The 13,475-nt window shown below is 40.4% G+C and overlaps 1 protein-coding gene across 1 annotated transcript in view; it reads left to right on the top strand.

Annotated features, from left to right (window-relative positions):
• LOC149460335 (uncharacterized) overlaps positions 1-6,086 on the top strand; it is a 39,858-nt gene extending 33,772 nt beyond the window's left edge. The window contains exons 10-11 of the mRNA XM_089679910.1: positions 4,781-4,875; positions 6,075-6,086. Coding sequence (XP_089536036.1) covers positions 4,781-4,875; positions 6,075-6,086 — 107 coding nt within the window. The remainder of the gene's footprint in view (positions 1-4,780; positions 4,876-6,074) is intronic.
• The last annotated feature ends 7,389 nt before the right edge of the window (positions 6,087-13,475 follow it).

Raw genomic sequence — 13,475 nt, 5'->3', positions numbered from 1 at the left:
AAATGTAGAAACGTGATGCTTGCTTCTCATCCCGTTATCTCTTCACCCCCCCTCACATTCCCAAAGTAAAATCCTCTCAGTGCGAAGGGAGGGGTTGAGAGCATCGCTCAGAACAAAACAAGTTAAGGAGGACTGCAAAGCCCAGCAGACAAAATATATATATATATGCACAACACATATATTTAGAAATATAAAAAAGTATAAAAGTAAATATGTATAAAATGTATATTTTAAACAGAAAACAGAATAGGCATTTTACCAAATCCATCACATGAGCATACACCATCATGAAACCTGCAGCCTCTCTCAGAATCCACCAGGTCCCCATGCCGCGTGTGTCCCTTCTTCCATCCCCTCTTCCAAGGGGCAGTGCTGCCCCCCTGAAAAATGCCGCCCTAGGCAAATGCCTTGTTTGCCTTGTGGTAAATACACCTCTGCCCATAGTATGGAGGAAGAATGGAGAGGCACACACTGCAAGATGCTTGAAGTCCAGTGTGAAGTTTCCACAGTCTGTGTTGATTTGGGGAGCCATGTCATCTGCTGGTGTTGGTCCACTGTGCTTCATTAAGTCCAGGGTCAGCGCAGCCGTCTACCAGGAGATTTTGGAGCGCTTCATGCTTCCTTCCGCAGACGAGCTTTATGGGGATGCTGACTTCATTTTCCAGCAGGACTTTTCACCTGCCCACACTGCCAAAAGCACCAAAACCTGGTTCAATGACCGTGGGATTACTGTGCTTGATTGGCCAGCAAACTCGCCTGATCTGAACCCCATGGAGAATCTATGGGACATTGCCAAGCGAAAGATGAGAGACATGAGACCAAACAATGCAGAAGAGCTGAAGGCCGCTATTGAAGCATCCTGGTCTTCCATAACACCTCAGCAGTGCAACAGGCTGATAGCTTCCATGTCAAGCCGCATTGAGGCAGTAATTGCTGCAAAAGGGGCCCAAACCAAGTACTGAGTACATATGCATGCTTATACTTTTCAGAGGTCCGATATTGTTCTATGTACAATCCTTGTTTTATTGATTGCATGTAATATTAAAATTTTCTGATATTGTGGATTTGGGGTTTTCATGAGCTGTAAGCCATAATCACCACAATTATGACAAATCACGGCTTGATCTATCTTGCTTTGCATGTAATGAGTCTATCTCATATATTACTTTTGTGTATGTTAAAAATTTTTTTAAATATGTGCCTTTTTTTTATAATACATGTTAAAATATATTAGCGTAGGCCAATGTATTGTAAATATATGTCACATATTTAAGTTTTTTTATAAATATATTGGAAATATATTTCTCTTCCATGTGAGTTAACAGAGCTCTGCCTAGATAAACAAGGCAGAGTTCTATTTTGAAAGAGGGGAAAGAGTAGGGTCCCCTAGTAAAAGCACCACCTAGTGTGCACCAAGCACATAGCTAGGCACACAGTTAACCCTTTGATCACCCTAGATGTTTAACCCCTTCCTAGCCAGTGTCATTAGTACAGTATCAGTGCATATTTTTAGCACTAATCACAGTATTAGTGTCACCAGATCTCACAACGTGTCAGTTAGTGTAAAAATGTCTGCCACAATATCGCAGTTATCTTTATCATCGCCTTTACTAGTATAAAAAATTACAGTATATGTTAATTTATTTGTAGACGCTATAGCTTTAGCGCAAACTAATCAATATACGCTTACTGGGATTTTTTTTAACCAGAAATTTGTAGCTTCATCTCTCACTTTCATGACTTCTGCACCATTTGTCACTTCTGTTGCTCATGTCTAATTTGCAGAATGCATCTATTCTAATGCCACTTCTGATGAACACCCAACTTTTAATACACCCTCAACTTCTGGTGTACTGGGTACTTATAGCATACCTCACTACATCTCTACCTATGGAATCTGCTACTTCCAACTTTTTTTCTGCATTAAGCAGTTCTAATACCCCCCAAAGTTCTGCAGAACTGATCATTTTCAGTGCTTTTCCACTTCTGCTTCATCTACTATTTCAAACACTTTTATAATTTCTGCTGCTCTCAGCACTTCTGAAGACTCTGCCACTAATGCCACACTGGACTCTTCTGTGTTTCCTGTTATTCTGTATCCTACAGCAGTGTTTCTCAACCTTTTATCAGTCAAGGCACCCTTTAAAATTATGGACAATGTAAAGGCATCCTCTAAAATTAAGGACACTCCCGAGGCACCCTTTAAAATTATGAACAGTCTTGAGGCACTCTATTCTAAAATGTAAAAACCTATTTTAATAGTTTTATTCAATGCAACAACATCCACACACGTAGAACACCCAACGTTAGAGGTGATTTATTCTTCCAAAGCAAATGCCCTTTTGCACACTGGTACTGACTTATATTCCAATGTTTCTCTTCTCCATCAGTTTTTCTCCATCACTGAGCTAATGTGACCCCAGCACTGATGGAGAGGGGCAGGAGAGGGTCAAACAAGCATGCTGTGCAAATGGAGAAAATGACAGTGAGCGCACAGGGAGGGATTAAGCAAGAACAGCCGATAGCACAAAAAGGACAACCCTCTATATCCCCAATAACAGTAAATCAGAAAAAAGTGCAACACTAAAAAGATATCATAGAACAATAAAATGGAGGAAAATTACTCTCTACACTTTCACGTTATACAAAATGACAATAAATAACTCCAATCTTAGTTGAATATCACAGGCAGTGACTCAATACAGAAAACATCTTGTAGATCTTGTGAAGTTTATTCCATAAACTGAGAGAATCTTTCAACAATGAACATCTGATAGGTCAAAAGATCATAATGTGACCTGCTTCATGACATGAGGCTAGAAGCTGCAATGCCTTACTGGGAAAAGGGTTGGGCTATCTATACAGCATTAACTAAAGCAAAGGAAAGGGAGGAGCAGAGACAAAATATAGAGAACACTTAAAGGCATATAACAGTCATGTGAAACATGACAGTGGTGCTATAGTGAAGTAAAAAAACATTAATATGCAAAAATATATTGTGGCGCTGAGATTGCAGCGTAATGGTGCCAAATACCATGACTGTAGTGATGCAAATCAACAAATGACAAAGATGAAGCAAATCTGAAACAAATTACAAAACCAATAATCAATAGTGTAAATAAAGTCCAAAAGAAGATCGTGACATCCAGTGATAAGTGAATCCGTGATAAATTCTTCTTTATGATGCACTCACCAGAAGCGCATAAAAAATGCGCATAGAAAGCAATGGTAATAATATCCTCCAAAACAGGTCAGCCTTTTTCACCATCAGGTACAGGTATGAAGCTGTCACACATTAGAAATGGGAGATGCCTCCAAAAGAACGTTTGTACTCGGCATTAGAATTAGCCACACCTTGAAGGGAAAAGCTCACAAAAGAGCCCAAAGAGAGAAACCTCTGATGGTGTAGTATTTTTATTAAGATAATGAGAGCATCCACGTGGAGCATGGACACCGGACCATCCTATGGACACAGCGGTGTGACGTCAGCACATAGGCTCCTCCCTGACATGTTTCGTGCACACGCACGTTATCAAAGGTATCTGCCTCCTACTGATGCCATTAACACACAACCTTTATATAACTCCGTTCGTTCACCAGAGGCTATATAAAGGCACGTCCCCTACCTGGAAATGCAAAATCACGTATATATATATATATATATATATATATATATATGTGATTTTGCGCACAGCTGCTGCCCTGTAGCAGTATTTCTGCTATGGGGCGGATCTGAAGCAGTTTTGCAGCCTGACAGCTTAACAATAGTAACATGCAAACTTCCAAGGGGCTTTGGGTTTAATAGGCACATCCAGAGATTTTTTTCATGCAAATTTGTGCCCATGTAGCAAAAAGAGAACTTGTGAGGTCAGGTACTGATGCTGGGCGAGAAGACCTGGCTCACAATCAGCATTCTAATTTATTCCAGATATCGTTCAGTAGGTTTGAGGGGCTCTGTGCAGGCCAGTCCACACCAAATATGACAAACTCACCAGCAGTGTTATAAATGTTGCAGATGACATACCTAAGTTGAGCTGCAAAATACTGATCCAACTTTTTGTGTGAACAGCAGCATTTACACCGTTTCATTTTGTGTAAAGAGATTAACTGCCAACATTTTTCTTCCCATGTGAGGCTAGATTTACACTGATGCAAATTTGATGCAATTTCACAGTGCGATTTTACAATGCAATTTCTGTTGTGAGAGGTGCAATTCTAATGCAAATTACATGCGATTTCAAAGAGGATTTGGCATAGCCAGAGACAGAATTTGCACCAAACCTGCACAGAACCCTTTTTTTTCAAAATGGATCAAAATAGCACTACATAGATGTGGGATGCCTTCATTGAAAACAAGGTGTTATCTGATGACATGCAAATCTGAGCTATTCAGATTGGATCAAATCTGCATAGAATTCACATCAGTGTTAAAGGGACTGAATCCAAACAGTAGTGTTATAGCACCATCTTGTGAGCACTTCATCAAAATGCTCTATCTATTACACGGACTATCTATCTATCTATCTATCTATCTATCTATCTATCTATCTATCTTTCCTATTTTTATCTATCCATCTATCAATTTATCTATCTATCTATCTTGCCCAAGAGGAAACCTATTCTTGCACTGGAACACTCTACTGGGCTGTGCTGTTTCCAAGAAGTTCTTAAAACCCCTCATACCTTTTCTACAGCATAGCTAGATAATTCCAAGCCGTCATCAGTTTACATAATGAGTTGGATTGCACCAAAATGAATTCTGTTTATGTTTCATTTGCAGGAGCTGGTGGCGGAGGACTTCCATACTACAGCAGATTTTTCATTGCTTTAGGTAGCGCTGGAGGGGCAATTCTAGTTGTATTGGGTATATTTGGGGTAAGTTGCAACCTAATTTTGCATTCATTATTTAATAGCATATGTATCTGTGTAGAGTGTGTTAATGCCATCCCTTCCTTCCCTCTGTCTCTTTATCTATGGTTCTGATTGACACTTCAATGTGGGGCAGATTGTCTGAATGGAAATACTGCAACTGCTGCTGTAATATCTTTTTAGCAAACCCGTAATTCTCTGGAAATTATTATTATGAAAGACTAGACAACTGATGTATCAGGACAAGCAACTGATGTATCTGGATAGTCTAAATTTCTGAAGTGCATGATTCTCTGACAATCTGATAGATTTGCTTAGAAATAGTTAAAAAAATTCAAAAACAGAATAAATCATTGATTCTTCTGATTCGATACTCATGGCCAACCTTGAGAGCCTACACTTTCCATTATTAGTGTCACATTAAGGTGCAAGATCTGCAACACTTTAGTGATTGTATTACTATGAGAACATTAATATTATTGAATGTATAGGCTTTGAGATGGCATGTGCCTGGGCGTGACCTTGTTGCCTAGATTATAAAATAAATCCTAGATAGTATGGAAATAGTAGTGAAAATAAATGGTGCAGCGCTAACTTCAAAAACAAATGTAAATAAATATGTAGCTATATAATAATACAGTGCTAATGAGTCCAAAAAACCGTGATATCACAAAAGTGAACAATACTGGTGTGCGGGTCACCTTAGTGAACTAAAAATAGTGATAAACACACAAAATAAAAAGTAAACTGGTGTTAAGTGTCCTTATTAATCTTTAAAACAAGCAATTATAAGTCCAAATATCACAAATAGCAAGTGTTGATAAAAAGTGATATAAAACCATGCAATGTGTTAAACGTGAAAACTGTGCAAGTGCCGACACACTTTGAATCCACTCCAGCTGCAGTGCCTCCTCACCTCCTTACTGTGACCCCAAGGGGCCCAAAAAGCATTCAGGATCACTTTGGATCCTTCACATCACCGGCTATTATCTCTCCAGAAAGCCAAGGATCATAAACGGTCTCCTGTTCAGCCTCCAATGCTTCCTCCTCTGCCCTTTATAATGGTACTCTGTGGGGTATATCACTCACAATCCCAGTGAGTAATAAAAAAGATCCTCCATAGTGTAGTATTTTAAGTAATGCAGTCTTTTTAATTAAAACATAAGAAGTACACTCACATGAACATGCAGTATTTTAATTCACAGGAATGTTTCTGAAAATTAGGTTGTCTAGAGGAAATACATGTACTTTATAATGTTATATAAGTTTTAACAAAATATAAATGGTAATAGTTGTCTTTTTTTTCAGGTTCTGGCATTGCTAAACTCTTTAGGATTTCTAAGCTTTGGAGCTGCTGCTGCACCTGTTGCTGTGGCTGCACCAGTTGTCGTGATCCCCAGCACCATGGGAGCTACTACAAGTGTTCTACCTGCTGCTCATATGCCTGTCTCAAGCTATCCATTATACCATCCTCATAATGTAACATACAATATCCCACGGGTTAATGTAGTACCACGGGAAATACCACTTCAACCAATAAGACATGCAGCAATTCAGCCACTACGGCAGCCACTGCATTATCCAACTCATGAGCCACTGCATCGCCCACCACATCACCCAGCGCATCATACACCACGTCAACCAACACATCAACCACCACGTCATCCACCACGTCAACCAACAAATCAACCACCACGTTATCCATTGCGTCAACCACATCATCCACCACATAATTACCCAGCTCACCCTACAGCTTCCAACCACCCAGGAAGAGGAAACTATGAAGTATAAGCTTCAACGTGGGTTTCAAAGGCTATTTTGGATCATTATTGGTTTAATGATTGGTTAAAAATGAACTATGGTCTACTTTTCCAATCAACAACCAACCCAAGCAGTGTTACGCACATCCGGTGCCAAGGAGCCAATCATTTATTTCTTTCATCTGAACTGATTAAATTGCTGGTTAGCCCAAGGGTCATCTTGGTGCTTCCCTTGACAGAATTGTTCTCTGTGAAAATATAACCTAATTACTTTTCTTTTAAAATATCAAACCAATCAGCTTGTTAATGGTCTTGGACTGTAGAACAGCACATCAGATGTACACTATTTTATTGATGTTTTTGTATCTTGTTTTGGTCAGATAGGGCAAGGAATAGAACCTTGCCCAATTATTATTGCTGTCCTTGTCCCCATTGAATAGGCTTATCTTCATTTCCTGTCCAAAATAACAAGTTTTTCAAAATGAAAGGATGTTACACTCAAATCACAGTTACTGAGCAGAGCTGGACACCAACATTCAAAGACTGCTCTGCCAGTGTGCTCTAATGATTGCTGGCAGGTGATTCATTCTATTGTGACCTACACCACACCTCGAACTGACTTGTCAATGCTTAAATCTCCTTTTAAAACAGTTGTATGTTTATTAAAATGTCCTTAAATCTACAATTAAATAGTACCTTTGAATCTTGTAGTTACTTATACAGTATGATCTAGACTGGCAGAGAAAAAAACAGCACTCTAAGCCAATCAGACTTCCCTTCTCTGCACATAAAGCAGGCTGATAGAATGGGAATGCATAGTGTTGACTGTATCTGTATGCTGCCCTTTCACTCTCCATTCACATGCTGGGGTAGTCCTTGATTAAGCTGTATTGTTTTATCTGTAGCAGAACAAAGTGAGGTCATGTACTGGCAGTGTAGCCGACAGAGATGTCACAATTAGAAAATCTGGCTGAACAATTACAATTTTTTGGCAGGAAAGATAGTTCAAACTTACATGATGTCGACTGTAAGGTTTGCTGGGCCTTTTTTATACTGTTATCTTCCATTTCTCCTTTAATATGCTCTAAAATGTACTTTGGAATCCAGCAGTGCTGGCCTCTGCTTATGTGACCATCTACACAAAGTATTCACAATTGTGGAATAATTTTGATGTTCTGTGTAATTTTTTACAATTGTGTTTTTTACTAAAATGAAACAACTTGTATTATTGTTTTTCACTGGAATTGAAACATTTATTTATTTACATTACTGCACAGTAGATACGATTCGTAGCGTATCATGTTATACTTAATAAATAAAGAATAGAGAAAATGATAAATGGGTGAAATCAATGTTTAACATAACAGAATCAAACATAACATTAAAGGTGAATAAATGCTTGGCTTTAAAAGATAGTTGCATGAGATAACACCGTATGTTCGTAAGTAATACAAAAAAAAATACATTTTGGGCAGGGCTGCTACTGAGAATACCAAAAACTTTTCTTCTACCACCTCCATAAGGAATTCCACAGTCAATGTCTTTGTGAGCACACTGCTAATACCCAATGACCTAAAACATACATTTCTGAGCTTACTTTGCCTCTTTAAATAGAATTTAGTGTTTCAAATCACTTTAAATAGTTTGCTTGGGCCAAGCTGGCCCAAACAAACTATGAGGTGCATCCAAGTCAAACCAGGACTTTTCAGTTTATATAATAAAATAACAAATTTGAAGGAGTGGAAAATGCATTTATTTTTCAAAACACTCCCCTGCTACATGTATACACTTATCCCAGCGTCTAACTAATGCCTGGAATGCTGCAGCATAGAAAGATTTAGCAGTACACCTGAACCATCCTATTACATAGTTAGCCTAGTTTTAAAAAGACAAAAGTCCATCCAGTTCAACCATTAAAAAAAAAAGAAGTTATAATCCTATACCCACAGTTGATCCAGAGGAAAGAAAAAAAAAAACAACAAAGCATGATCCAATTTGCTCCTGCAGGGGAAAAAATTTTGGATATTCCCCGGATCAACTTTACCTGTAAATGTTAGTGTCCAGTTATATTCTGTGTATCTAGGAAAGAATCCAGGCCTTTTTTAAAGCATCCCACTGAGCTGGCCAGAACCAACTCGAGGGAGTCTATTCTACATGTTCTTTTTGTGAATTGGTGCTCAAAACTGAACTGCATATTCCAGATGAGGTTTTACTTATGATTTGTACAGGGGTAATATGATCTCTCTCATAATCAGACTAAATAATCAGACCGCTAGGGAGGTTAAGCTTGTGATCTACCAGAACTCCCAGATACTTCTCCACCATTGATTCCCCCAGTTGTACCCCCCCCCCCCCAGTATGTATGATGCATGCATATTCTTAGTCTTCAAGTGCATAACCTTACATTTATCAACATTAAACCTCATTTGCCACATAGTTGCCCAATTAAACAGTGCACTGAGGTCGGCTTGTAAGTTGAAGACATCCTGTAAGGACGTTATTCCACTGCACAGCATGGTGTCATCTGCAAAGACTGAAATGGTATTTTTAATCCCAGACCCTAAGTTGTTTTTAAATATATTAAAAAGTAAGGGTCCCAACAGTGAACCTTGGGGTACACCACTGACAACCCTAGACCATTCAGAGTATGAACCATTAACCACTACTCTCTGAATACGATCTTTTAGCCAGTTTTCTATCCATTTACATACAGATTTTTCTAAGCCCGTAGACTTTACCTTACACATTAGCCATGTGTGGGGAACTGTGTCAAACGCTTTTGCAAAATCCAAGTATACCACGTCCACCGCCACCCCTGTTTTTGGTTTTGCTCACCCCCACATAAAAAGAAATCAGATTTGTTTGATAACTTCTGTCTTTCATGAATCCATGCTGTCTGTTTCTTAAAATATTTTTTTCCAGTCAGAACTCATCTATGTGGTCTTTTATTAAACTCTCCAGTATCTTCTCAACTATAGAAGTTAAACTAACAGGTCTATAATTACTTGATAAAGATTTTGACCCCTTTTTAAATACTGGCACCACATTGGTGTACAGTTGCAAGAAAAAGTATGTGAACTCCTTGGGATTACGTGGAGTTTTGCATGAATTGGGCATAAAATGTGCTCTGAACGGCATCTAAGTCACAACAATAGAAGAACACAGTCTGCTGAACATAATACTACACAAACATTAGATGTTGCCATGGTTTAATTGCATATAACACGTAAACATTCACAGTGCAGGGAGGAAAAAGTATGTGAGGCCCTAGCTAAATGATTTCTCCCAGAGCTAATTGGAGCCAGGAGTAAGCCAACCTTGACTCCAATCAGTGTGATGATATTGGATGTGTTGCTGACAGCTGTCCTGCCCTTAAAAAACACACACCTGTTTTGGGTTTACTGGTTTCAAGAAGCACTGTCTAGTGTGAACCATGCCTCGCAGAGAAGAGCTCTCAGAAGACCTACGATCAAGAATTGTTGACTTGCATGAAGCTGGAAAGGGTTACAAAAGTATCTCCAAATGCCTTGATGTTCATGTGTCCACGGTAAGACAGACTGTCTACAAATGGAGAAAGTTTAGCACTGTTGCTACTCTCCCTAGGCGTGGTCGTCCTGTAAAAATGACTGCAAGAGCACAGTGCAGAATGCTGCATAAGGTAAAGAAGAATCCCAGAGAATCAGCCAAAGACCTACAGAAATCTCTGGCACATGCTAACATTTTTGTTGACACATCTACAATAAGGAAAACATTAAACAAGAATGGAGTACATGGGAGGACACCACGGAGGAAGCCATTGCTGTCCAAAAAGAATATTGCAGCACGTTTGAAGTTCGCAAAAGAGCACCTGGATGTTCCACAGCACTACTGGCAAAATATACTGTGGACAGATGAAACCAAGATTGAGTTGTTTGGGAAGAACACACAACACTATGTGTGGAGAAAAAAAGGCACAGCACACCAACATCAAAACCTCATCCCCACTGTAAAACATGGCGGAGGGAGCATCATGGTTTGGGGCTGCTTTGCTGCCTCAGGGCCTGGACGGATTGTTGTCATTGATGGGAAAATGAATTCCAGAGTTTATCAAGACATTTTGCAGGAAAACGTATGACCAACTAAAGCTCCGCAGAGGATGGGTGATGCAACAGGACAATGACCCAAAGCATACAAGTAATTCAACAAAACAATGGCTGCAACAGCACAGAATACGCCTTCTGGAGTGGCCCAGTTAGAGCCCTGACCTCAACCCGATTGAAATACTGTGGCATGACCTTAAGAGAGCGATTCACATCAGACATCCCAAGAATATTGCTACACTGAAACAGTTTTGTGAAGAGGAGTGGTCCAAAATTACTCCAGATCGTTGTGCAGGTCTGATCTGCAACTACAGGAAACGTTTGGTTGAGGTTATTGCTGCCAAACCAACCAGTTATAAGTCCAAAGGTTCACATACTTTTTCCTCCCTGCACTGTGAATGTTTACATGTCATGTGCAATTAAACCATGGCAACATCTAATGTTTGTGTAGTATTATGTTCAGCAGACTGTGTTCTTCTATTGTTGTGACTTAGATGACGTTCAGAGCACATTTTATGCCCAATTCATGCAAAATGCCACGTAATCCCAAGGGGTTCACATACTTTTTCTTGCAACTGTAATGCCAATCCAGCGGTCCAGTCATTAAAGAGTTCCTAAAAATTAGAAACAATGGCTTTGAAATGACAGCTCAATTCTTTAAGGACCCGTGGGTGTATGCCATCCTGTCCTGGTGCTTTATTCACCTTTATTCTGTCTAAATATGTTTGGATCATATCAATTGTGAGCCAATGTGGATCATCTGGAGCTGTGTCAATACCATGCCCATTATGGACAAGAGCTTCCCCCTGCTCCTTTGTATACACAGAGCTGAAGAAGGTATTTAATAAGTTTGCATTCTCTTTGTCCCCAGTCACCCACTCATGATTATTTTGTAAAGGGCCTACATGCTCGGACCGGACCTTTTTACTATTAATATATTTGAAGATTTTTTGGGGGTTGGTCCTGCTATCTTTTGCAATCTGTCGTTCATTTTAAATTTTTATTTATCGTTATTTCTAGAGATGAGTGAATTATTCAAAAATTCGGTTCGGCTGATTCGCCGAATTCGCTGAATAAATTCGCTTCGAGCCGAATATATTCGCTGCGAATTTAACTTATAAAAAGGGTGTTTCTAGGCTTCAGAGAGCCTTTATATTAGTGCAGAACACTGTACCTTTAATTTAAATGCCCTTGGAGTCTGCTGGGGAAGAGAAATAATACTGTCAGTCAGTATGACATGCAGATGAGTGCCGTCGATCTTAGAATCACCGCACACTTCACTCATTTGGGCAGTCACGGGGCCAAAACCAGAGTGTGGAGCCACAGTGTGGCGGTGGAGGCAGCAGCAATGGGAAGCCATACAGCACCCTATGACAAAATGGAACCCACCAGCAGTGTGAGGAGACCTGAAAGTGGCACATGGCAGAGTGTGGCGATGGAGACAGCAGCAATGGGAGGCTGTACAGGGACCCATGACACACTCTGGACCTGGCAGCAGCATGAGGAGGCGGTACAGGGGCCCATGACAGATTACGGGCCTGGCAGCAGCATGAGGAGTCGGTACGGGGGCCCATGGCAGATTACGGGCCTGGCAGCAGCATGAGGAGGCGGTACAGGGGCCCATGGCAGAGTGGCGGAGCGTAAGCAGCTAAAATTGAAGGCCATACAGAGGCCTATGTTAAAAATTCCCCCCAGCAGCAGCGTGGGGAGACGACTATCAAGAGTCCAATGGCAGAGTGGCAGAGTGGCAGAGTTTATTGTACACAATCGGTCAATTGCAGCTTGCCGTTGGCTGGAAACTGTACGTTTCTGTCACTGGAATGCACTAATCACCCAAAAAATATTACCGCCACCCGGCGTGTAAATGGATCTAACTCTTTGAACGTACAATAGTGGTTGTGAAGCAGAAAGTCAGTTTATTGTACACAATCGGTCAATTGCAGCTTGCCGTTGGCTGGAAACTGTACGTTTGTGTCACTGGAATGCACTAATCACCCAAAAAATATTACCGCCAGCCGGCGTGTAAATGGATTTAACTCTTTGAACGTACAATAGTGGTTGTGAAGCAGAAAGTCAGTTTATTTTGCACAATCTGCAAACTGCAGCACCAACTGTGCACGACAGCCACCAAAAAAAAAAGGGTGTATGTCACTTTAAATTTTTGATTCTTTGATAGCTGTGGCCCTAAGTAACAATTCTGTGTCCCTGAGTAACGATTCTGTGTCCCTGAGTAACGATTCTGTGTCCCTGAGTAACGATTCTGTGGCCCTAAAGTCTCTGTGGCCCTAACTCTGTCCCTTAATACACACAGGTCTGTCTCTCTTGAATGACCGGAGGCTAATGGAGAATTCTAAGATGGCCGCGATTTATAGCTCCACCATTACACAGTGCTGGCTGGCTGCTGATTCACATGTCATGAATGCATTATGGGTCAGCGCGCCTTGTCTGCGCGCCTTCCCAGAGATCCCCGCCCCATCTTCTCTGTCCATTTTCTCCGTCCCCACACATGTCGCCGCCATTTTTGGGAAAATTTGATTCGTGCATCCGAAGTTTGCTAATCTTCGGATTCGTCGCGAATAGAATTTTTCCAAATCTTCGGAACGAATTCCACTTCGTCATGTTCGATTCGCTCATCTCTAGTTAATTCCTTTTTGCATATTCTGTTATATTCTTTGTAATGTTTAACTACTTGCCAACCGCAGATAGCCGAATGACGGCTACACTGCGGCCGGCTAGTTCTGGGAGGGCGTCATATGATGTCCTCCCA

The sequence above is a fragment of the Staurois parvus genome, unplaced genomic scaffold, assembly GCF_062004578.1.
Source record: "Staurois parvus isolate SC_StPar_1 unplaced genomic scaffold, SC_StPar_1.0 ptg000232l, whole genome shotgun sequence".
In the NCBI taxonomy this organism is placed as follows: domain Eukaryota; kingdom Metazoa; phylum Chordata; class Amphibia; order Anura; family Ranidae; genus Staurois; species Staurois parvus.
This window is presented reverse-complemented; position numbering and strand designations above follow the sequence as displayed.